Below are 26,270 nucleotides of genomic sequence, written 5' to 3'. Positions count from 1 at the left end.
TTACCCCTAATTTTGTGAGTTGAGGTAGCAGGACCTTTAGTAAGTACTCTTGGGGTGGTGGGAGGCGCGCCTTTAATCCTAGTACTTGGGAGGCAGAGACAAGAACTCTTGTCAGCCTTGTCTGCAGAGCTAGTTCCAAGACAGCCAAGGCTACACAGAGAAACCCTGTCTTGATTCCCCCTCCAAAAAAAAAAAAAAAAGAGGTATCTACCAAAAGGTATTAGGGGCACTACCCTTAGACAAGATTAATATAGCTCTCACAGAACTAAGGTAGTCCCATCAGAATAGGCTATTTAAAAAGAATAAGCTTGCCAGGTGTTGGAAGCATATGCCTTAATCCCAGCATTCAGGAGGCAAATAGATTGCAGAGTTCCAGGACAGCCAGGGCTATGCAGAGAAACCCTGTTTCAACCACAACCACCCCCACCACCACCACCCCCCAAAAAAACAGTAAACTTAAACTTAGACTGGAATGTGGCTCAGTGGTAGAGTATTTGCTGTCTATGCAGAAAAAGAAAGGAGGACTGCCTAGAGGTCAAAACCAGCCTTGGCTGTATATAGTGAGAAGACATTCTCTCACAAAACTTAAAAAAAAAAAAAAAAACTTCCCAAAAATGAGCCCTGCATGATGTTGCATGCATGTGATCCCAGCCGTAGGAAGACAGACAAAGAGAATGACAAATTCCAGGCCAGCCCTGCATAGACCCTCTCAGGCAGAAGAGGGATAACCCTGTGATCTCTTCTGCATTTCTCCCTGCTAGTAGACATCTACATCAAGATCCTCACCACAACCAAGTAGATGTCATTGTTGTGTTCTTGAACTTCCAGAACTATGAACTAAATAAACCTTTTCTTTATTAATTTCCTAGACTCAAGTAGTTTGTTACAGCAATGGGAATCAGTAAAATATATCTTAACTTTGTAATGATGAAAGCTATGATGTATAAATGTGTGTTTGTACATACCTGATACACAAGAAAGGCAGAAGAAGGCTTTAGATCTCTTAAAGCTGGAGTTTTGGATGGTTGTGAACCAAAATGTAGGTGGTGGGAATCAAACCCAGTGTCCTCTTCGATAACAAGTGCTCCTAACCTTAGCCATCTCTCTAGCCACATCTGCTTTTTTAAAAATCCACTTGTATCTTATGAAAATATTTAAGCATCCAACTGGTGGTGCAGCTCAGTGATAAAGTGCTTGCTTAGATGTGTGAGGCTCAGGTGGGATACTTAGCAACACACAAACTTCAGGTGTCTACAGTAGAAATACTGGTGAATTAACACCCAATAACCATCAGCATTTTGCCATATTTGCTTTATCTGTCTGTCGTGCTTGTTTAAAGCCCTGGATATTTTCAAGCAAATCTGTTCTTGGAAATCGAGTGTTTCACCCCCAGGTACTTACTCTTAGTTAGCATTTGCCACTGTCATCATTTACAAAATTTGGCAGTAAGTTTATGTGATGTCTGTTGCCAGATTCATGGCCCCCCAGTTGTCTCAAAAGAATTACAAACAGATCAAGTCCATAAAAGGTCTGTTTTGGCCATAAGTTCACCACATAGCCCAGCTGGCCCCATACCCAAAATCTTATCATGTTAGTGACTTCTGACAAAGACAGTTGGCTACAGATTACATCCTGACATTGACTGCTTTCTCATGATCTTGTCAAACTTGTTTCTCCCTTTATGTCCTCTAGCATAGAGTCAGGTGGCTTTAGTGAGATTTCACAGAGGAGCTGAGGTACTTAGTGTTCATCTGGCCCAGCATCAGATGCTTGTAAACAAATGTTAGGCCTAGATGCCTTGGAATTAATGGCTACATGGCAAGTATCTTTAACAAAAAATAGGCTAGGATTAAAGAGAGCTAGGCATGGTGGCCTATACCCACAGTTCCAGCATTCAGGAGGTGAAAGCAACAGGATCAGAAGTTGTTGTATGGTGATAAATACTGTGTTACTCCCAGCACTCTGGCAAAAGCTTGGAGATCTCAGTGAGTTCCAGGGCAGCTTGGTCTGCAAAGTAAAATCCAGCTAGGACTACACAGAAAAACAATCTCAAAAAGAATAAATTGTCCTGTGAACTTTCCCTGGGGAGATGGGAGTAGGCCAAACTTGGGGAATGAATAAATTCTATAGTAGAACTTCTAGTAATCCATATTATACAGTGAGTTGAAGACCAGAATGGACTAGGTAGGAAAGACTCTTCTCTCAAAAAAAGGGAAAGAAGGCCGGGCAGTAGTGGTGCACATCTTTAATCCCAGCACTCATGAAGCAGCAGGTGGATCTCTATGAGTTCCAGGACAGCCAAAGCTACACAGAAATCCTGTCTCAAAAAACGGGGGGTGGAGAAAGGGGAACAGAAAACCGCAGTAGTCCAAGCTGCAGTTACAGAGCCTCAAAGGATCATGACACTGAAGTGGGAGAGGGTTTGGTGTGTTTTGGTTTTTGCTTGTTTTTTGAGATAGGATCTATGCATAGCCATGGCTGTCCTAGAACTCACTATGTAAAACAGGCTGACCTGGAACTCAGAAGAAGATCGGCCTGCCTCTGCCTCCTAAGTGTTGGGATTAAAGTCATGTGCCACGGTGCTTAGCACACTTAGGAAATCTTTAAGAAGACAAATTAGCAGGACTCTGGCTAATAATAGATGAGGGTATGAAAGTAGATTGATTCAGTAATGATTCTCAGGATTCCAGCCTGAGTGACTAAACCATCCTGCCTAACCAAATCAGGAGTAATAGAGTAAAATGAAGGTTTCACATGTGAACACAGGAATCAGCCTCATGACTCACCAGTTTTTTATCAAAAAAATTAATACACTGAAAGGAAAAGGATGCTACTAAAAATGGTTGTGTATGGAGCTGAAAACAGGACACCCTTCACACTAAAGCAACAATTAGCAGGAGCTGCCAGAGGCAACTGAACAGTCTCCCTGGGGATTTTGTTGGGAGGATTTAAAGACAGACTAGTTGCAACAGCCTGAGATCTAGGAGGCTGTGTGAATGACCAGGGTACCAGGGTGACACACTTCAGACAAATCCAAGAAGACCTTGGGCTTCCACTGTGACCATGCAAATGATAGATAAAAGGCAGGTGGGAATTTAAAGTAACCTTGGCTAGGTGGAAGGAGTGCAGAATCAGCCAGCCAGCCAGCCAGCCGAGATCAGGATAGCACTTGTTTGTTTTCTTTTTCTTTTTCTTTTTCTTTTTTTTTCTGTGTGTTTGGTTCCAGGGCTTAAAAGTATCTTTCAGTTCCAACATTGATTACTCATCATAACCCCACACTATAGTAGACACAGTGCTTACAGAAAGAACTTTTAAAAGCCTCATAACTGCCAAGCCTGCAAGAAGAAGTCTGGTTACAATTTCCAAAATTTGCAAGGCGTTCAAAGAAACTAGGAAAGTGTGATCTATTCACCAGAGGAAAAACTGTGGGCAGAATTATACAAATCCTAAAAATCTATTGTCTTAGAGAGTAAGAAGCCATGGACATAAGAAACCAGTTCCAAGGTGAATAAGCAAGTAGAAAATATCATAACAAAAGACACCATTGAAAATTACAAGAGCTGCAGTGAAAAACTATGAAAATGTAATAACAAATTTAAGCAAAAGAATGGGTCCAAGAGAGCTAGTGTTATAGCTCAATTGGTAAAGGGTCTACCCTGTATACACAAAGCCCTGAGTTGAATTCCCAGCACTTTGCAAAAGCAACTGCAATGGTACATACCTGTAATCCTAGCACTTGTGCTGTCAAAGCTTGAGGATCAGGAGTTTATGGTCATCTTCAACTAAATAGCAAATTTGAGGCCTGCATTAGATTTTGTCTCAGAAGAAAAGAACTCAAGAGGTGACTCCAAAGCACTGGGATTAAAGGTGTGTGCTGCACCACCACCACCCACTAAGACTTTTTTTTTTTTTTTTTCATGTGTATACACACATGACTTGTAGAGGACAATTTTCAGGAGTCAGTTCTCTCCTTCTATCATGTAGGTCCCAGGACTGGTGGCAATCGCCCCCACCCACCAACCCATCTCACCAGCACTCAGCCTTATGCTTTGAGACAGGAACCTATAACTCACCAATTCAGCAAAACTAGTAAGCCAGCAAATCCCAGGGATCTTCCTGTGTCCACCTCTCCAGTACTGGGCCGAGACACATGCACTGCCACACATGCTTTTACACGAGTGCTGAGAATCTCAATTCAAGTCATTCTTGTCTGTGGCAAGCACTTTACCAGTTGTACTATCTGTCCAATCCTATTAATTTTTTAAGACATTGTCCTAAGCTAATCATGGTATGCATTTATAATCCCCACACTTAAGAGAAAGAGGCAGGTGGGTCTCTATAAGTTTGAAGTCAGCCTTGTCTACATAGTGAGTTTTATGAACCAGCCAAGACTACATAGTAAGATCTTGGCAAAGTGGGGGGGGGGGGTGTAGAGAGACGGAAACCTCCAAGGATTATTTTCCATTACCCTTGGGTAGTAAAGCACAATAGTAACAGAATCATGGGATGTCAGCTGGCTGTACAGAGGATGTCCCTGAGTCTTCCTGTTGAACATTAGGTTAGCAGACATAGCCAGCCTCAGCTTAGGCTTCTGTCTTCCTGTCCTGCTTCTGGAAGCACATCCTGTGGGACTTCCTGCCTAGTTCACAGACTTCTTTCTGGATAACTCCAATAAAGGCTGCAGCAATGGCTTCTCAGTTCCATCCAGCAGCACATTCTCATAGTAGCAGTCCTTTTTTTGGCATGTGCCCATTCTTGCCCTTTTGATTTGTTGTTATTGTTTTGGTTTTTCAAGACAGGGGTTTTCTGTGTAGTCCTGACTATCCTGGAAATCACTCTGTAGACAAGGCTGGCCTAGAACTCAGAGATCCTCCTGCCTCTGCCTCTCAAATCCTAGAATTGAAGGTGTGCGCCACCACATGGCCTGGCAGATCCTTGAGTCTTAGTGAGCATCATTGAGAAGTGTCTTCACAGTTCCCAAGTAAATAAATTCATTGTCATGCACTACTCTCAGTCGGCAGTAGTAATAAAGTCGCTTTAAATCTGGTCTCCTGGGCACTCTCTTAATCCCAGAACAAGAGGCAGAGACAGGCAACTTGTCTGTAAATTTGAGGCCAGCCTGGCCTACATGGTGAGACCCTGGTTCTAAAACATTAAGCTTGCCCTTCCTGTTCAACAAAATTTAGAAATCATTAGTTCTTCTGTAATGTGAACTGGCTGTAAATTCTTTCAAGCTAAAGTTCTACTTCTTCCATTTCTTGCCACTGAAAGATTGTACCTAAATAAGTAGTAGCCAGTTTTCTCATGCATTTGACTATTTTTAAATGCATGGTCTGGTGTGTAAGGAAGGAACTGCCTCAGTGTTTAAATATCTGTAGTTCAGTGGAAGCACTTCCTGCCTAGATTCACCTCTAGATTGCAGCAAATCCTGCTGAACTCCTTCACTGGTTCATCTTGTAGCTGGCCACCCTTTGTCTCAGTAGCAAACCTGTTTTGACCCTGCCTCCCTTCCCTCTGTCTTTTGAGGGCCTTCAGTGTAACAGAGAAAGGTGGAAGGTTTTGGTTTGTAGTTGGGAGCAGCACTGCAAAATTCCAACACAAGAAGTCCCTGGCAAAAGTAATGTGCCCTCCTTATCAGTTCAAATGGTTCTAGAAACAATCTCACTTTGGGGGAACTGTGGAAGTGGGAACTTTTGACATGAGAAGTGTGTTCTTTCAACAGGGAAATAGTAGACTGACCGTAGAATTGCTCATTCTCAGGCCAAGTGTTCAGAGGCCCAGGTTGTATAAGGTTTGAGCTCCAAGTTCTTAGGTACTAGCTTTTCATAAATAAAATTCTGTTTAAGAAGAAGCTAAGTTTCTTCTCCACATTGTCAGCCTGTAGATACCTAGAACGAAAAAGTCATTTTTCTAAATGATAAGTGCCAGGAATTTTTCCAAATGATTTTAAATCTTACTTGAATTCCAAAAACATCATTAAAATGTCAAAAGTGTAGCTGGGCTTGGTGGTGCACGCCTTTAATCCCAGCACTCAGGAGGCAGAGGCAGGAGGGTCTCTGTGAGTTCAAGGCCAGCCTGGTCTACAGAGTGAGTTCCAGGACAGCCTCCAAAACAATATAGAGAAACCCTGTCTCGAAAAACCGGAAGGGAAAAATAAAGGTTAAAAGTGAGAGAACTGAGTCTCCTGGCAATTAGGAAATTTACAAAAGGTAATACAGGTGAGAAACTTTGAGCCTAGCTCTCTCTCTCAGCCTCCAAAACACAGGCCCATTTCACAGTTTAAATGTCACCAAAAGCCTCAGTCACTACACATGGGGGAAAAAAATATTAATGACCATATTATTTTTCATTCACCTTCCCTGCCAACTCCATTTGTTTCTTTTCTCAGTGAAGAAAAAATGACTGCTGCTCGAATTAGAAAATGCCACAAGTGTGGGACTGGCCTCATCAAATCTGAAGGCTGCAACCGCATGTCTTGCCGCTGTGGTGCCCAGATGTGCTACCTCTGTCGAGTTTCTATCAATGGCTATGACCATTTCTGCCAGCATCCTCGCTCTCCAGGAGCCCCTTGCCAGGAATGTTCCAGGTGCTCCCTCTGGACCGACCCAACTGTAAGTATATGCATGGCAACCCAGTCCCATATATGGGAAAAGAGGCACACATTGTATATACATGACAGGTTCTGATTCATGGAAACATACAAGAAATTACATAGCCCAATAACCACAGGAAAAACTGAGCATGTCATCAAAACAATGCTCATTACAAAATGGGTGTGGTGGGCATGCCTTGTAGCTGTTCTCAGGAGGCCAAGGCAAGAGAATCACTGAGGTCAACTGAGCAACAGAGGGTAGCCCCATCTCAAAGTCTTGTGGGCAAATTCCCCCAGTCCTCTAGGAAATAAACATTTTCTCTGCCATCTGAAGTGTTATGCAGAGCATTGGAGAGTTACCGATGAAAGAGTCCTGCAGAGTTCTCGGGAGCCTCACAGAGAAACAAGACCCCACACTTGTAATTCTAGCTAGCATTCAGAGAATGAAACAGGAGGATTACAAGGTTAAGGCTCTGTAGGGGGATTTGGGACCCTGTCCCAAAAATTTAAAAATGAAAGCAAAACCAAATAATGTGTTATAGTTCTAGAATACAGTATCTTATAGAGATGCAAGAGTAGCTTAATAGCAGCAGCATTTTTGTTTTTTGGGTTTTGTTTGTTTCAAGGCTGGATCTCTCTTTGTATCCCAGGCTGGCCTCAAACTTGGAGAACCTCCTGCCTCTGCTTCCTGAGTGCTGGGATTAAAGGCATACTTCCCCACCCCCACCCAGGTTAATTTTAATTTAAACTTTAATAATTTTATGCTGGGCGGTGGTGGCATATACCTTTAATACATAAATTTTTTTTAGAAAAGCATCATCAACTTAGGTATAAATAACATTGAGCCTAAAATAGTAAGAGTGGCCAGTGAAATGGCTCAGTAGATAAAGGAGTTTGCTTGTGGCCGAGTTTGATCCCAGATGCTATCTGGTAGAAGGAGAGAACCAACTCCTTCAAGCTGTCATCAGACTTCCACATGTGGCATCCACACACACAGGAATAGCAAAGGCTGGTTGTATCTTAGCAGAACAGTTGCCTAGCACATATGGAAGGATCTAGATTCAGCATTCAAAAATAAAAGGGAAAGTGTCTAGAGATACCTTTCACCCTCTGTGAGTCCAGAAGTGGACAGCCCTGGACTAGAGTAGCAGTCCACTAGGGATCAGTTGTTTCTAGCATTCCGATTCACCTTCTAAGAGCTCATGTCTTTAGGATCCTGTATGGCTGGTGGCTAAAAGGGACAGGAAGCCTATCTAACTCAAGAACATTATGCCTCCAGATAGACACTGCTTTTTGTCACCTCTGCTTTGGTTCCATTAGGAGAATCTTTACATGTATTTTAGGTGAGAATGGACTCAGCTAATCTCTTGCTTTGGGAGACAAATGTTCTTGCTATGAGTCAACTCGGTTTATTCCTGCTGGAAGAGATGGGTAGAAAAGTGAAGGGTTTCAGGAAGCAGAGAAGCACACGCCAAGCTGCCAGCTCTCCTGCCAAACCACAGCCTATCCAGATTATGATACTGACATCCCTGATATCTAGTACATGGAGGTGGCATGTTGCCTGTCAAAGTTTGCTTCCATTCATAGGAACCATGTTATTAAGGGATTGGCAAGGTGGCACCATGCATATTGAAGTAACATAACCAGTATGGGGCAACAGTGTACAAAAGGGATTTGTTGTTGAGATGGGTTCTCACTGTGCTGCTCAACCTTAACTTGCAATCCTCCTGCCTAAACTTTCCAAGTAACTAGGATTATGGCCATATGCACATTCCTGGCCAGAGCAGAAATTTGAATATGTATCAACTAATGTTAATGACCAGTTCAGAAAGGTCTACAAAATTCCTCTGTAGTTATTTAAAGATTGTATGCTTAGAACCACATTTTTAAATGGCTCGAACCAAGTTATATGTCATATTTTAGATATGCTGAGGTTTGAATAGTATAAAAAAAAATGCCATATGTATGTCAGTTTTCTCCTAATATGGAAGAGAAATGTGAAAGATTGACTTGTAGAATAAGTTACATGGCTATAGCTGCGGCCATAGACCAATTACCACAGACCAGCTGGCAACCAGGCCTGAGGACTGGGGAGCCAGCATGGCATGGAAAGATGTGGCTTGTTTCAGGGGCTGCTGCTTAGAGTTGTCACACTCTCCAACTCCCAGAAAATCTGTGCCTTAGTGTAGCATCTTCTGGTTGTAACAATTGGCATTTACCCAAGTATCTTGAAAACTGTTCCAGCCAGGAATCTGTCACCCAAAGCAAAGACCTTTTTCTGCCTTTGTTGTGGAAATGTGCGGCATACATACCACAAGCAGCCAGGTCACTAGTTGGCCACTCTGGTAACCATGGAAGTTGACTTAAATACATGTTTTTAAAAAAAGAAGTAGTGCATGCCTTTAATCCCAGCACTCAGGAGGCAGAGGCAGGAGGATGTCTGCAAGTTCAAGACCAGCCTGGTCTACAAGAGCAGGACAGCCTCCAAAGCCACAGAGAACTCCTATCTCAAAAAAAAAAAAAAAAAAAAAAGTAATCATACCAGCCTCAGAGCCACCACAGTGGGAAAGCAGTGACGCTCTGGGGGCCAGGCATGCCTACATCAGTAATGCTCTGTTGGGAGCAGGTTCCTGTGGCTCATTGTGCCACTACTAAGTTGAGGAACCAACCTCAGAAATTATCTGGTCTTTTAGCACACAAACCAATGAAACCTCTAGCAAGCCTATCCTCTGTCTCCAATGGGTCTGTGGTTTTTGTGGGTAGAAAGTATAATCTTCCCAAATTGCTGGTTGTGGAGAGGCAGCCTACAAAGGAAGGGGTATACCTCAGGTACTTAGGAGGCCAGTTGAGATAGGCCTGGTCATTCCACCAACTCCTGCCACCACCTCTAACTTGCATCTCTAGAGGTTCAGGAGAAAATGGAGTCTCTTTCCTAAGCTGCAGCTCTTTCTACAGCTGTACTTCATCTCTAGAAACCGTACAAGTAGGTATCACCACACAAGGCTGGTAGTTTAGCAGCCTGTCCTGTGCTTGGAGCCACTGTCTTGTTTACTCCTCCATTCCTCCTCCTCTTCTACATGGAATTGTTTTGTACCTCTTCTGCCATAGCAGAACAGGTACCTGTTCCTGTTTTCTTGTTGAATTACCATCTCGTAGCCTGAGGGAGGTTCTGTGGTCACTCCAAAGTTTGAAAAGAAGGTCAGGCAAATAGCAGTCCCCCTGTAGATGTTGTTCCACTTGTCCCTTTCCCATCAAACCTGAGATCAGCCTGGTTTCCTTGATTCTCACCAGGAGATGGATTAAATTCCAACCCAGCATCTGCTGAGTCCTCTGAGAACACAAAGCCATTCAGAATTGCCAGAGACAAAGCTTGCACTGTCCTGCTCCCAGCCTCTGCTTCATTAACCAGCAGGCCAGGAAGAAGCTCTCATTGTCAGCACGGAATTGTTCTGCACAGCTTGGGGTGAAGAGAAGTTTGAGCCCTTAATGACTAGAGGTGGCTTAGGATCCTGAGTGGACTCTGTACTAAGGGCTCAGATGGCGAATAGTAGTTCTCTTTGTTTGCTACCACAAATACCTTGCCACAAATATGTATGCCAGAAACAAGTCATGAAGCAAGCTGCCTTTAGGAAGAAGGGAAAACAGGAGTGATGTGGGACAAGGGACATAGTTCAGAGGTAGAATACTTGCACAGCATGTACAAGACCCTAGATTCAAACCCCAGTGCTGCCCAAAAGAGGGGAGGGGCAGGTGTTGCTCAGCAGTGGAGAGTTGTTCAGGGAAAGGACTGAATGCCAGAGTTGAATTCTGCTTGTCCACACATGGCTGGGAATGGGGCAGCCAAGGCCAGGAAGCTGTATTTGACTAGAGCTGTGTTCACAAGAGTATCCCTTGTCAGGCTGGACTCTGGAATGATGAGATTGATGGCTGGCCTCAAACTCACAGAAATCCACCTGCCTCTGTATCCCAAGTGCTGTGATTAGAGGCATACACCACTATGCCCAATTTATTAACCCATTTTTTCAGTATTCTTGCTCTCTCATACCTGGCTCTAAGCTGTTCCTAGACTTACAGAGTCTCTCCCACTTCTTCCCCTTTGGCCTAGAATCAGATGGTCTGACTGCAAGCATGTACTAAGGACTACCCATCAGTCACATGGTATAGCCCCCCCCCAAAAAAAAAGGTGAGAGAAGAGAACCTCACTGTAATACCATGTTGCTGTATGTCTTCATCTATAGCATTAAAATAACTAAAACAATCTTACCTAAAAAGCAGTCAGCATCCATGTCCCTCTTGATCCCCAGTTTCAAAACCTTCTAGCTAGCTGTACATGGTGGCATACTTCTTTAATGCAGGCACTTGGGCTGCAGAAGCTGGTCAATTCTCTGAGTTCAGGCCAGCCTGGTTTACATAGCAAGTTTCAGGACAGCTGGGGCTACATGATAGACTGTCTCAAAATAAACCAAAAAACCTTCCAGTCATCAGTTCCAACAGTTGGCCTTGACTTTTATTTCTAGTCACTGCCTTTAATCCAATTGTTTCTATAAGAAAACACAAAGAGGAGGGTGAAGAGAGTGGGTGTCATCATTCGAAATGTCTCTGAAACTTCCCTCAGTACACAGCACTATGTTTTTCAAATGTTAGGTGGGATTTTGACAGCATTGCAGGGAGGAGCATTGCTTTCCCACTTTTGCAGATTAGGAAAACTGTCCAGGATTCTGGACTTAGTAAAGGCAGAGTGAAAGCCCAAGTCTCCTGCCTATCAGGCGTCCTCCACAAAACACAGGAGATGGCCTAAAAGTGCCCCTGGGGTCACTCCTGTGAACTAGACAGGCCTTGTAGTAGGGTGGGGACTCATTGGCCTTACCAGATGAGCAAGCTGCAGATGGTAGGAGAAGCCCTTCAACTCCACCTCCTTGATGGGGTACTGGGTCACTAAAGAAATCTTGTCAGGGTGGGCAGCGGGCCTTGCCTGAACACTTGTACCTGGAGTCAAACGGACACATTCTACATGCCTTGGGGCTTTGTGAAGGAGGTATTTGGATGCCTGGCTTTTGTGACTAAGAAGATGGCTGCTGAAGCTAAAGGATAGTCTGGAGCCTTTGTATGTAATCTTTGCTCCTCCTCCCCAGCACATTGTCCATTTCCTTCTGCACAGCATGTACCTCCCCCTAAGCTGGGCTTTCCCCTCCACCACCCCAATTTCCTGTTGTAAGGAGACAGCTGGGGGTGGGGGTTAGGGCTGCTGTTGTTCAGGCAGCCCCACAACTGAGCTGGGAATAATTTGAAACTAAATCTCTGGCCCTTTGGAAGCCTTTCACAAAATCCTTGCAAGTTTATTAACAACAGCTGTGGCCACACATGACCAGAATCATGGGGGGAAGGGGCCAGAGTCGGGCAGCCGCAGGCTTGCCTGTCACTTTTCTAGAGGGAGAGAAAACTAAAGTCACCCGTCATCACACGATCCAGGCCAGCAGGCAAGCAAGTAATAAGAAATCAGATTAGGGTTTGGGCTCATCAGATCTTGGAAAGTCTTAGCAGGAAAAGCTCTGTGCCAAGTGCTCAAGCATACATCTTGGGACCCACAAGCTGTGGCTGGTGATGGCTGTTAGTAGCTGAGCTGACCTGTAAAGACAACTTCTGCCTCCACTCCACTACATACAGTATTTCTTCTGTAGTTTTAGTTTCTTTTTTCCAGACCCTGCTGTGTGGACATCTGTGGCATTTGTAGTTGAGGGACAAGCAAAGGTCTTTGCACTCAATGAAAACTTCTCTGGTGATTTCTATTCTACCTCACTTCCTGTGAGTTTCTAGAACATCTGGGCCCCTGCTTTCTTCCTCAAACTGCTCTCCTCCCCACCCACCCACCTTGTAGCCTTGCATGTGAAACAAGTTTTGCCAGGACCTTTTGTGTCTTGCTGAGCTCAAAGATTTCAAGGATGGAAAATAAACTTTTGGGTATGAGGCTCCATATTACACCTTCATCTTTTATCCTTGACCCTGCAGTTGGGGTGCCCTGGTCCACTGTGGGGTGTTTCACTTATTTACTTCTCCATTCTCACGGAATTCAGGTGATCTAACAGCTTCTTAAGAGTAGCTGTAGGTGTCACTTCCATGACAGCCTGGTATGTCCTTTCCCCCCTTTCCTTTGAGACCTTGTCTTGGGACAGCTTCAGCATTGACCAGTATCAGCTGGCCCCGCTCTTCAGAAAGGAACTCTGTAGATGTGTAAAGTAAATACCTGCTCTACCCCCTAAGATTAGGATGAGTCAAAAAAGGACACAAACTCATTCAGGACTGTAGCATTCTCCTACAGCCAGGGACCAGGGAGGGCCAGGAGAGAACACTGCAGGATTCTTTCCCACAGTTGCCCCTGGCCAAGGCAGGAAGGTGGGAGTGGATCTCAAGATAGCCTTAGGTCCTATAGAGCACTGGGGTCTATTAAGTCTAGACCTCCTGCCCTATCTCCACTGCACCCTCACTTGAGCCAACGCTCAGCATGTCTCTGGATCTTTGGCTTCAGTGCCTTCTGACTGTACCCTTCCAGTCTGTGTGTGTAAACATGAGCCATGGTACAGGGTGACAGATGCAGAGGAGCTTTCCAGTGTGAAATCTCAGGGATTAAAGTCAAGTCAGAAAGAAACAATGGAAATGTACCAACGTATTACTAGGAGTTGCTTCTGGCAAGAAATTACCAGTAGATGGTTGGTTGATTTTGCTAGTTTGAAAGTTTTTGTTTGTTTGCTGATTTGTTGGGTATTGGGATTCAAACTCCACTCCTCTGTAAGAGAAGTTTGTGTGTTTAACCATTGAACCATCATCTCTAGCCTGTGTACACTAACACTATAGCAAATGACTCAACCAACCATGAATTGAAAGTACTTGGGAGCAGAGGATATAACATTTACTCAGAGAACAAACAGAGACTGAATGAAATAGACCTCTAACTTGGAAACTATGCTTTGTGTAGCCAAGCTGTAAGGGAGGACTGCCTACATGGAACCTCAGTATGCCTTACTTTCCTCTGAAGTAATTAGGAATTCTTAAATTTCCCAGACTTGCCTTGGCAGCTCTGATGGAGGTAATTCCTTAGTTGAAGATCCCTATACCTGGGTGGGGAGTTGAGTTAGGTTCCAAACCTGGGTCTGGAACCCCCAGAGTTGTAGGTGTTCTAGTCTCATCCACTACTTAACCCTATGGCTTTGGCCAGACAGGCTTCAGCTCCCTGCAAGTGACTCAGCCAAAGAGCTGGAGAACTAGCCTGTCATCCTCTTTCCTCCTATTGTTCCCATTTCCAGCAGCCCCACAGCAAGCCAGTGTCCCTCAGTTAGGTGACCTAGAATGTCTCTAAAGGGCCTCCATTGCCCCATCTGTCTTCAAATCAAAGGGTCAAATCAACCCTAAACCCAGCCTTCCCTAGTTTTTTTAACTTTACTGATTTTTCTTCAGTTGTGATAAAGTAGATACGAGATAAAAACTGTATGTCGGTCCAGCTTGCCTCAGCTTGAGGAACTGTAGACTGAAGGGAAACTGGGTAGGGACCTCCGCTCAGTGACATAGGAAGTGACCAGAGTACACATACTGGCTGCATGTGGTATCTCTCTATGTCTGTCTCTCTTTCCTTTAAAGTTGCTAAACACAGCAAAAGCCAACTAACGCAGTGTTTGCTCAGAGTTGGTTTTTTTTTTTTTTTTTTTTGCACAGTTTTGTGTTGTTTGATTTTGAGATGGAACCCTAGCTAAATCACCCAGACTGTCCAGGAACTCACAGACCTTCCTCCATCATCTAAGAGTAGGCATCACAAGTCTATGTCCCATGCCCAGCTCATAGTTGAGGCCCGAACTGTCTGACCAGCAGTTTACTCATGATTCTTCAAGGATCATAGCTGAGTCCCATTGTCACAGTAACAGAGACTGACATAGGCAACAAGGACATCTCCAGACTTCCAAACAAACTCAGGACAAATGGTCTTGAGGATACCAGGCACATCTGATAATGAGCAAAACAAAGGAAGAAATGGGAGGAAAGGCTGAGGTGGCTGCTTCCTGTGCTCAGGAAGGAACTCTCAGTGGCAAGCATATAGCCTTCTGTCTAAAAAGAAAAGCTCCCGTGTCTCTTATGTTCCAGCCATCCTTGGTGACAGACACAAGGTTCTGTCTAGACAGTCCCACCTCAAAGCATAAGCAATTGATCAGAAACATGGTTTCCAAGCCAGAAGTACAGTGTTCAGGCTCTGCCTTGATCTCAACAGATGCTATAAATAGTTTCCAACCATAGTTGGTTAAATTCATGGATCTGGAAGGCCAGATGTAATATTCTTGCTAATTAAAACTGAGACAGAAGCATCTAGTCTTTAACTGCTCTGAAATTTCATAGCAAAAAAGTGTGTGAAGAGCTAGCTATTACCTGTGCTCAGGACTGAGTGAGGTGTGATGATCCTGTAGGGGACCACACTGCTTCTGTCCTCACCTTTCCTACACCTTTCATGATATTGCATAGTACTGGTTAACAAACTAAAGGGAGGCAGGCAAATAACCCTGCCTTTAAGCTCTGTAAACCTTCAAGACAAAGGGACCTGCAGCATTCCTTAACTGAATTTTCTTCAAGAAAGCTATTTGAATGACACTGGGATAAGAAAGGCATTCTTGCCAGGATGTCCTAGCACACACCTTAATCTGAGCACTCTGGAGGCAGAGGCGGGCAGATCTCTGGGTTCAAAGCCACCCTGGTCTACAGAGTGAGTTCCAGGACTACACAGAGAAACCCTGTATTGAAAAAGAAAAAAAAAAAAAGGCCTTCTTTCTGGTCCACTTCCACACAGCCAAGTATGAAGGATTCATTTTCTCTGGACCTCAGTTTTGTGCTCTAAGGAAGTTAGAATAAATGATTTTTTTTTTTTTTTTTTTAAACAGACTGAAGAGGTAGCTCAGAGGTTAAGAGCACTGGCTGCTCTTCCAGAGGTCCTGAGTTCAATTCTCAGCACTCACATGGTGGCTCACAACCATCTATAATGGGATCAGGTGCCCTCTACTGGCATGCAGGCAGAACACCTTTAAAACCTTGGGGAGGGGAATGACAAATTTAAAAAAAAACAAAAACAAAAACAGGTGTTGGACTCAGATTTTGTTGTAACTGAAGGTGACTCTGAATTTTGATCATCCTTTCTCCATTTCCAAAAGGCTGGGGTTTATGGGCATGAACCATCACACAAGACTTGGAATGTGTGATTTCTTGTTTTGGGGTGGTTTGGTTGTTTTTGTTGTTGTTGTTTTCAAGGGTTTCTCTGTGTAGTTCTGGTTGTCTGGAACTCACTCTGTAGACCAGGTTAGCCTCCAATTCAGAGATCCTCCTGCCTCTGCCTCCGCCTCCCCAGTGCTAGAATTAATGTGTGTGCGACAGCACCCATTTTAGAGGCCTTAGCTATCTCCCTAGGAAGTGCAGGCAGAACCCCATCTAGGTGTTGAGAGATGAAGTGTTGTGGAATGAGGTGTCGTGAAATAGTACTGACAGTTATGTTAGTGTCAGTCAGGAAACCTTGCTCAAACTGTAAAACCAAACAGAGCTGTGTATGGTAGCGTATTGTTATAATCCCAAAACACTCAGATTGAGTCAGGTGAATTCAAGGCAAGCCTGGGCTTACAAAGTGAGACCTTGAAAAAAAGCCACTGAGAGCTAGAGATGACTTAGAGTTTAAGAGCACTCACTGGCTGATGTTCCAGAGGACCTGGATTCAATTCCCAGCACCCACATGGCAGCTCACAGTCCCAGGGAACCCAATGCCCCCCCCACTTCTGACCCCCTCAGGCACAAATGTGATACACAGATATTCATGCAGGCAAAACACTCATACATATAAAATGAAAATAATCTTTAAAATTGGGGCATGATGGCTCACACCTTTAATCCTAGCACTCAAGAGACAGAGACCAGTCTGTTCTGCATAACAAGTTCCAGAACAGCCAGGGCCACCTAGAGAGAGACCCTGTCTCAAAAATAAAATAAATTATGGACTTGAGAGATGGCTTGGTGGTTAAGAAAACATAATTGCTCTTCCAGAGGACCCAGGTTCAATTCCCAGCGCGCTATATATAATATATATATAATATATATATATTATATATATATATATATATATATCGATGGATGCTTGCAAAACACCAGTGCATGTGAAGTAAAAATAAATCTAATAAATAATAATAAAATAAGCAGCCGGGCAGAGGTGGTTGGATCTCTGTGAGTTTGAGGCCAGCCTAGTCTACAGAGCGAATTCCACCCAGGACAGCCTCCAAAGCCACAGAGAAGCCCTGTCTCAAAAAATCAAAATAATAATAATAATAATAATAATAATAATAATAATAAATACCATTTTTTCAAGACCCACTGAAACATGTAATGAAGACATGTCCCAATCTCTACCTCATTTTAAATGTTCCTGAAGTCAGTGTCCATCCTACCTTCTAAATGAGTACTTGCCTTACACTGAGTCCTTTACAGGTATTCCTATTTGAACCCTTCACCAGCCTCTCTTACAGAGAAATGCCTTGAGACTCAATTGGCAGGAATGTGCCTGGGCTACTTAGCCTGTGGTAGAGAGCCCTGTTCAGCCTCCCAGTTGTCTGTGTCACTTTGCTTAATCTTTCTTAAGAAGCCTGCCACTAGCTCCACAGTGAAAAAAAAGAACTTATAGCCAGCAGATAATGCTTTTTTATTTATTTATTTGTTTGTTTGTTTGTTTGTTTGTTTGTTTTTTCGGAACTGGATTTCTCTGTGTAGTCCTAGCCATCCTGAAACTCTCTGTGTAGGCCAGGGTAGCCTCAAACTCACAGAAATTCACCCGGCTCTGCCTCCCTAGTACTGGGATTAAAGGCTCATGCCACCACCGCCCAGCAAACTTGGGTTTTCTTTTTGGGGGGGAGAGGGTGTCGAGACAGGGTTTCTCTGGCTTTGGAGGCTGTCCTGGAACTAGCTCTTGTAGACCAGGTTGGCCTCTTTTGAACTCACAGAGATCTGCCTGCCTCTGCCTCCCGAGTTCTGGGATTAAAGGCATGCACCACCACTGTCCGGCAATCTTGGGTTTTCATACAGAGAATTTTATATATCACCTGGAAGATGTATATGGGCTTACAATACTCCTCCCAGACAGTGGCATTATTTTACAATTTCTTTTTATGTGTACTGTGTTCTGCCTGCATGTATGCCTCTCAGGACCTCTGGAAGAGCAGTCAGTGCTCTTAACCTCTGAGCCATCTCCCCAGCCGTATTTTACAATTCCTGAAATTCTTGGTGGAATACCTGGCCCGCTGTGACTATATTTGTTGGCACACTGGGATATGCAGTAAGAATTCCCCCAGCAGTGGTGGCGCACTCCTTTAATCCCAGCACTCAGGAGGCAAAGGCAGGTGGATCTCCTGTGAGATTGAGGCCAGCCTGGTCTACAGAGAGAGTTCTGGGACAGCCAGAGCTGTTGCACAGACAAACCCTGTCTTGGAAAGCTTAATTTGGATCATTTCAACCACTTGTCAACTAGGCCTGGAAAATGTGAGCATTCGACAGTGTGACCCAAGTTACCACAGAACCTGCTCCACAGAACCTGCTCCAGCAGCTGTCTAAGATTCTAAAGTCCTTTGTCAGGCAAGGGAATATGCTGCATGCCAGCTGGTGGCTCTGTCTTCTGGGTTTGAGATTCAGCAGTGAACTTAACAACAGTGTGTCAACAGAGCAGCATGTGGTACACACATCTGTCTAATGAAATTCCTGACTTGGGGGACATGATAGCCATGTGGCGAAGTCAGTAATTACTGCTTGGCTGTGACCTAAGACTCTCACCTGCAATGTAGATGCACAGACTTCCATGACAAGAGGTCCAGGGCTGTGGTCTTTGTCACTTTCAGACTGTATGTAGCCTTTTTCATCTCAGAACTTGGTTGGGTGTCATCAGATCAGCATGAGAACCCTAGTGGCATATGCACTCAGGTGGCTTAGGCCAGCATGGACGACAGTAGGATCCTTGTCTCAAAAAAAGCCAGCAAGATCATGCAGGTGGTAAAGGAGCCTGCTGCCAGACCTGAGGACATGCATGGTAAAAGGAGAGAACCAACTTCTGCCAACTGGCCTCTGACCTCCACACAGGTGTCATAACATACATATACATAACACACTCCACATATGCAATACATAAATACTTGTAATTTTTTTTTTTTTTGGTTTTTTCGAGACAGGGTTTCTCTGTATAGCTTAATACTTGTAATTTTTTAAAAATTGAGAGAACATTGTCAAAGATAGGCTGGTGACCTGGTCTGCAGAGAATCAAGTGTTTGCAAGAGATTCTCTTAGCGCAATGAATCTTGCCCTCATCCCCCATGTAGGTTTAAGGATGACCTTAAACTCCCAATCTTGTACCCCCTACCCCGCAAGTGCTAGGATTACAGGCATGCACCACCACACTCAGCTCTGGTTAGTATATCCTTGGATAGCCCAGGCCAGCCTAGAGCTCACAGCGTTCTTGCCCTGTTTTCCAGTTGCTCAGATCCTAGGCATGCACCATGTTTGGCTGTTTATAACCCTTCATGAGCTCTTTTACATGCTCCCAATCAGCACTGTCTGCTGCAGTGCCATGCCCTGCTTCTGATGGGCCACCACCCCTTGAGACCTCCAGCTGGCCCGAAAAGATGTCCACCATCTTAGTGGATTTTCTTTTGGTTTCTTGAGAGAACTCAACTCTGGAGATCAGGCTGGCCTCAAACTCAAAGAGATCATTCTGTGTCTGCCTCCCAAGGGCAGAGATTAAAGGCATGTGCCATAATACCCAGCCCTTGGTCAGGGTTTTCAAAACAGTGAAGCCTTTTGGTACCATTGTAAACTAGAGAGTCACTTTGTGGGCTACTCAAGAATGGGATGACCCTATCCTGACACATGAAGCAAGCATGGGTAATGGTGCTGACTAACGTCAGGTCTCCTTCCAAGCACATGGAAATAACAAGAATAGCACATGGCAAAAACCCAGCCACTCATAATTACAGGCAGCTTCTACTCAACAGGCTTGCCAGTGTTCAGAGAAGTGGGTCCAAAGGCCTGCTGTGCCCAGAGCTGTAGCATGGAGAGCAGAAATGCCTCAGGCTTTTAGTCCTTTTGTCACCAGCTGAGAGCATAGACTGCACTCAACAGCCCCCAGGCCTCCTTATTAGACGGCTAACCCACTGGTGAAGGAGGATGGTGCAGGAGATGGAAAGTACTGTAATCAGACACCGCCCTCTGCCCTATGACCTTACTACACGGTGCTGCAGACTCACCCCTTGGTGTTGCTTTTATTCTAGGAAGATGATGAAAAGCTGATTGAGGAAATCCAAAAGGAGGCTGAAGAGGAACAGAAAAGGAAGAATGGAGGCAAGTATTCTTTCCAGGCACAGATGGGGCTGGAGGTGGTTGGGTGGAGGCTCTCCCTCAGAGGTTAAAGCTCAAGCCATGGGAAAGCAGTGAAAGCCATGGGTCCCTCATGATTGGACACTCCCAAGAGTATGTTTGAGCACTGGAGGCAAATAGAAGCCTGACTAGGGACCACTGTGGAGCTTTAGGAAGAAATGATAGCAAGTCCCTGGGCTATGAAGGGACATCTCACATGGGCTGTTCCAAGCTAGATAAACAACATACTGCACTCTATGGACTATGCCAGTAACCACTGGCAAAGTATAGATTTGCCCTTTGGCATCTTGCTCTGACAGGCAGTGGGTGTCTTTTGTCTGGAATTTGACATCCAGCCTACTCTTGAGAGCCACCATTTCTGAGCCCAGAGGAGAGTATGCTGAGGGTCAGAAGTAACCCTCCTGTGCTGGGCTGTCCCTATAGGCTTCCATTCCCTGACAGTCATAGTAGCATGCAGTGCTCTAGTCACAGGCAGAAGTGTATTGGAGTTAGTTCTGTGTGTTTGTTTCCACTGAATCCCATCTTCTTTCAGAGAACACATTCAAACGCATCGGCCCCCCACTGGAGAAGCCAGCCGAGAAAGTACAGCGTGTGGAAGCTCTGCCACGGCCTGTCCCACAGAACCTGCACCCCCACATGCCACCCTATGCCTTTGTGCACCCACCTTTTCCCCTGGCACCTGTGCGGCCCGTGTTCAACAACTTCCCCATCAACATAGGTCCTGTGCCAGCACCCTACGTACCCCCTCTACCCAATGTGCGAGTCAACTACGACTTTGGCCATGTGCATGTCCCCCTGGAACATAACCTGCCCATGCACTTTGGCCCCCAGCCACGGCATCGCTTCTGACACCCAAAGCCCTGTCCAGCCACACTGGACCCGGTCTGCAGGAGGACCCAGTCTCACCTTAGTATGGGTGGAGTCTTGGCTTCCCTCTTGATGGTGGGCCGGTGTCCTTCTGTTCTTCCCTTTGCAAGGTCCACTGATCCTTCAGGTCTGATACCCTTTGGGTGCTGACTGACTGTCACTGGGCCAATGTTAGGGCAGCTCCCTGGTTGTGCCATCTTAGCAGCCGGTGCAATGGCCCAGACCATGAAGCTCAGGCCTTTTAGTCATTTGCCATGTTCCCTCCCCAGCATACCATTAAAACCCCAAGGGAAGTGGCCTAGCATCCCCCAGGCCAGGCCTCTCTCCCCTTGTGGGCCAAGGCCTACTCAGGTTCAAGGGCCTCCAAGACTCGTCTGTGGCACTAGTTCTGTTCTGTTATCAATGTAGCTTCTCCTGTTCACATAGTTTGACCTGAAGTTGTTTGTGGGCTACTCAAGTTTGTCCCCCATCCTTGAAAAGTTGGGTTGAAAGTATTTCCCCAGGGTTGGCAACTGCTGAGAGCCAATCATCCTAACACTTGACATTAGACAAAAGGGCCTTTTTGCAAAGTTGTCACTTACTCCTGGGCTACCACTTTTCTGGGGGAGACCTCACTTGTCACCAACCTGGGATGAGCCACATCTCCTCTAAGGTGTTTTGGGTGTCCCTAGGGGTGCAGATGGCCTCCTGGGGCTGCTGCATCTGTTACAGCAACCCTCCTGCCTGCTTACCTGTTCCCTCATTAGTTAGCAATGGAAGCAAGCAGAGGCTGAGGCCCCAGCTCCCTAAAGTCAGAATGTTCCTGCCATGCTCCCACTGCCTATAATCCCCTCCTGTCCACACCAGGTCTCTGTATCCCTCTAACCTGTTTGTGGAACAGGACTGGAGACAGATGGGTTTCTCAGTTGTATCAGCTATCCTTGTGCTCCGATTGCTGTGGGGTGCCCCAGGGTCACAGAGTATACAGACTTGGAAGTGAGATGTCCCTGGGGAGGTGCCCATGGTCACCTGAGTGGGTGGGGCACACAGCGGTGCCTCGGGAGCTCTGCTGTGGGTCACTTGAACTGTGCTACTAGTCTGAATGACAGTGCCTTGGAAAGATGGGCCACATGCTGCATGACAGGATCCTCCAAGTACCTTAACTATTAGCGTATTTGTGTTCCCTGCATTTCTCCAGAGGCCTCACGGGTGGGTGGTTATTCCAAGCACTGCCCCTGCAAGCCTCATGAGCCGCTGGACTGGACACCCAGTTCTGTGTCCACCCAGTACCCCTATCACGTAACTCCACAAAGAGGCCAGGTGAACCTGGAAGTTTCTGGAGTTGCTGGAAGAACAGGTGCCACCTAGACCTTGGCCCTCAGCAAATGAAGTCAGGGTCATATCCTTGGAAATATAGTCTGTATGTGGCTGCAGGGCAGGCAGTTGCTACTGCCCATCTCCATCAAGGCATCTTGTCCTCAGTGGCCCTCCCAGTACCTGTGTGCCAGCAGGGATCCCCAAGACAGCTGGCACGCTAACCTCTGGGGCCCAGGCTGCTTCCTGGTCTGAGAAACTGCCTAGCCACTCCCGGTGTATTTGCCTTAAAACTGGAGAGAATCTAGTATTTGCACTTAGCAAAAGATTTCAAAGTTAAAAGTGCATGATCTCACTTTGTACAAAAGAGAAAAAAAAAATGAAGTAGATGGTTAAGTGTTTTTCTTTACCTTTTGGTAGTAAAAATAGAGAACCAAGTCTGTTTAAACTACTGTGTAAAAAGACTGTATCATATGTAACTTGAATTTTGTGTAAATAAATGTTTGTGAACACTTCTCTTGGCTCTGTTTGCTGTCACTCAGATCACAGGTTCCCAGGAAGTGTCACTCACTTCCCCATGAAGGGTTGGGAACTCCTAATGCAGCATCATGGGGTGGTGAAAAGAAATTTGGTGCCTTGGCTCCCAAGTCCCAACCAGGGTACAGAATTTAAGTTGCTTTAGCAGAGAACCCTCTTGAAAGCTCAGGCAGTCCTTATAGGACTCTTTCCTCAGATGTTCCCAGTGTGGCATTAGAGGGTAGCCCTCAAATCCTGGGCTAGCCTCATCCAGCTGACGGGAAGAGAACAGCACTGAGTCTGGCATGGGGGTGCCTGGCCTGGCTGACTGGGTTACTGCACTCCACAGACAACACACCTTGACCTTTGCTGCCACCCAGCCAGGAGGGCCTGGGCATAGGGGAAATGGGACCTGCAGATAGAGGAGAGCCAAGACAGCACTCCAGGAGGACGCAGTGTCCTTTCCTGCCATTTGTTGTCTTATTGGACTTGTTTCACATCTGATAAAAAGTCTGCTGAAATTTAGGAATGGAATTTCTCTATATCCCCCAAGTTCCAAAGCAGTCATTACCTACAGACTTCCTTAGTTGTCCCCAGCCATCCTGAACTGCACCTGCATAGGTTACACATAGTTTGTGTTGGCTAAGGCTCTGCAGCTGGTTACAACTCCCTTCTAGGTAACAGTGGCCTCCGAGACACACACAGACACACACACACACACACACACACACACACACACACACACACCATGCCCCTACTTGCATGTTCATACCCACTGCTAAGGCTTTAGACCTTTGTTTCTACAAAAGTTTTTGCCAGGATCTTCCTTATTACAGCTTTTCTGGATACCATGTGCACAGGAGTTGTTTAAAGACAGGGTTTCTCTGTGTAGATCAGACTGGCCTGGAACTCACTGTGTAGACCAGGCTGATCTCAAACAGATCTGCCTGCCTCTACTTCTCTCATGCTGGAATTAAAGACGTGCCACCATGACCTACAGGTTTGTACTTCACTGGATTTACCTGGTTTCTCAAACACTGCCCTCAGTAATAAATCCAGACGCTTCCACTGTTGTTGCCATCTCACCCAGTCCTTCAGTAAACACCCTGTGCATAACGGGTCACAGAAGCTATCCAAGAAGTACCACCCACAAACATGGAGTGGGGGTTTTGTAGCCCAGGCTAAGCCTTGAACTCTACAAAGATTAGCTGGCCTCAAACAGACTGCCCTGCCTCAGTGCCCCAAGTGCTGGGATTATAGGCATGTACCACCACACCTGGCCTATATAGCATCTGTAGGGATTCAGGGTACAGGGGTGTGTAAACAAGTATACCTATGGAGGTTCTCCATCTTTTATTGTTGTTTTATGAAACAATGGTTTTACTGTTGCCCTGACTGGCTTGGAGCTCACTCTATAGATGGGCCTCACAGAGATCTGCCTGCCTCTGCCTCCCAAGGGCTGGGATCAAAGGTGTAAATCTTATTTTTTGAGACCTCTCTGAACCTAGAATTCACCAACTTAGTTAAGTTCTCTAACCAACAGGCCTCCTCAGGAACCCTATTTCCAACCGGCTAGTACTCAACTACACATGCCTACCTGCCCCTGGCCTGGAGTTTGGTTTAATTTTTTGGGTTTTTTTTTTTTTTTTTTTTTTGGTTTTTTGAGACAGGGTTTCTCTGTGGCTTTGGAGGCTGTCCTGGAACTAGCTCTTGTAGACCAGGCTGGTCTACAAGACCTGCCTCTGCCTTTGAGTGCTGGGATTAAAGGCATGCGCCCGGCAAGGTTTAATTTTTATATGAATCTTGAATCCTCATGCTTCTGTGCCAAGCCCTTTACTGACTGAGCCATCTCTCCAGCCCTTCCCATGTTCTTTTGTCAGGGGTGTTTGTGTGGTTCTTTGCTATGATAGATAATGCTTCAGTTTTCTCCTATCTGGGGGAAGGGGCGGTAATCAAAATAGGCTCCCTATGCATTCTGAACTTGGACTCCTACCTTGGCCATGTGCCAATGTGCTCTACTGCCTTCCCTGTGGTCCAGCAAGGGTTTCTCTCTCAGGGTGGCAGCTGAACTCCAAACCCTCCTGCCACAGACTCTACTTGCCTCCTGCTTGAACTTGGTGCCCTCGTTGTGGCTGGTGTGGTGCCAGCACTCCATTCTGCTGACCCCTGGGGAAACAGTCACTGACATAAGTCTTAGGGTCTGTCTCAGTCTTCACCAGACAGGACTTAATTACGCATCAGTTCCTCCCATCGCTTCCTCTGCCAGGGCCTGTTTGTTTTGCTCAACTGGAAGGAACATGGAAGTGAAGGCTTCTCTCCCGTCATGCTCGGCCCATCCCTAACTGTCAGTGGTAATAGACAGCTCAGCTGTGGTAGTCCTAGGATGTCTGTCAGATTTGTCCAGTGAGTCCTCCAGGCGATTGGAGCCCAGGCTCTGGGACCTGTCAGTTTTCAGTAACGGAAACAAGATGCATTCTAGCTGGGCATGGTGGGACAAGCCTTTGAGCCCAGCACTTGGGAGGTAGAGATTACAGATCTCCGTGAGTTCCAGACCAGCCTGGCCTACAGAGTGGGATTTCCCACCATGTAGACAAAGACTGCATTCTAGGGTAAACAGCACCTGCCACACAAGCCTAATTAACTGAGTTCAATCCCCAGAACCCATGTAAATGTGGAGGGAGACAGTTGTCCTCTGGCCTTCACTACACATACTTAAAATACACAGTAGAAAAAGTAATTCAGATTGTATCCTAGATGGGCATGGTGGTGCATCCCTGTAATCCCAGCAGAGACACACCTTTGTGTTCAAGCCCAGCTTAGTCTACTTAGCAAATTCTAGGGTTACGTAATGAAATTTTGTGTGAAGACCTGAGTTCAAAACCCAGATCCCATGGTGGGAGATGAGAACCAACTCCTGAAAGCTGGCCTCTGGCCTCCACACTTGCACTGTGACACAAACATACCTACATTCACTCACATACACAGGCCATATATACATACCACACAATAAATACAAAATTCAAACTTTAGCTGGGAGTGGTGGTGCACACCTTTAACCCCAGCACTTGGGAGGCAGAGGTGGCAGATCTCCCTGAGTTTGAGGTCAGCCTGGCCTGGTGGGTCTATATAACGAGTTCCAGGCCAGCCAAGGCTACATAGTGATTTTTTTGCTAAATAAATCAATAAATGCAATCTTTTTTTCAATAAATGCAATCTTATGGAGACTGTGTCCTCTTCTTTTTTTTAAATTCTTTTGTTTTTTTTTTTTTTTTACCTTATGTGCATTGCCTGTATGTATGTCTGTGTGAAGGTGTCAGATCTTAGAGTTACAGACAGTTGTGATCTGCCATGTAGGTGCTGGGATTGAACCCAGGTCCTTTGGAAGAGCAGTCGGTGCTCTTAACCACTGAGCCATCTCTCCAGCCCTGTGTCCTCTTCTTGAACTGTGACCATTCAAGTGTGGCCTGGTGTGATCGTGGCAGAACAGAGAGGCACGGGGCTGCTAAGGAAGGTGTGCTAGGGATCGAACCCAGGGCTTCCTGACTGCTTGTCAAGCAATCTGCTAACTGAGCTCCACCCTCAG

The 26,270-nt window shown here is 45.6% G+C and overlaps 1 protein-coding gene across 3 annotated transcripts in view; it reads left to right on the top strand.

The window, feature by feature from the left end:
- Rnf216 (ring finger protein 216) overlaps positions 1-22,686 on the top strand; it is a 110,903-nt gene extending 88,217 nt beyond the window's left edge. For all 3 annotated transcript variants that reach the window (XM_027413551.2, XM_027413550.2, XM_035443132.1), the window contains exons 15-17: positions 6,389-6,611; positions 19,906-19,975; positions 20,544-22,686. In XM_027413551.2, coding sequence (XP_027269352.1) covers positions 6,389-6,611; positions 19,906-19,975; positions 20,544-20,860 — 610 coding nt within the window. In that variant the 3' untranslated portion in view covers positions 20,861-22,686. The remainder of the gene's footprint in view (positions 1-6,388; positions 6,612-19,905; positions 19,976-20,543) is intronic.
- Positions 22,687-26,270: the final 3,584 nt, after the last annotated feature.

Source organism: Cricetulus griseus, chromosome 4 (assembly GCF_003668045.3).
Source record: "Cricetulus griseus strain 17A/GY chromosome 4, alternate assembly CriGri-PICRH-1.0, whole genome shotgun sequence".
NCBI lineage: Eukaryota > Metazoa > Chordata > Mammalia > Rodentia > Cricetidae > Cricetulus > Cricetulus griseus.
This window is presented reverse-complemented; position numbering and strand designations above follow the sequence as displayed.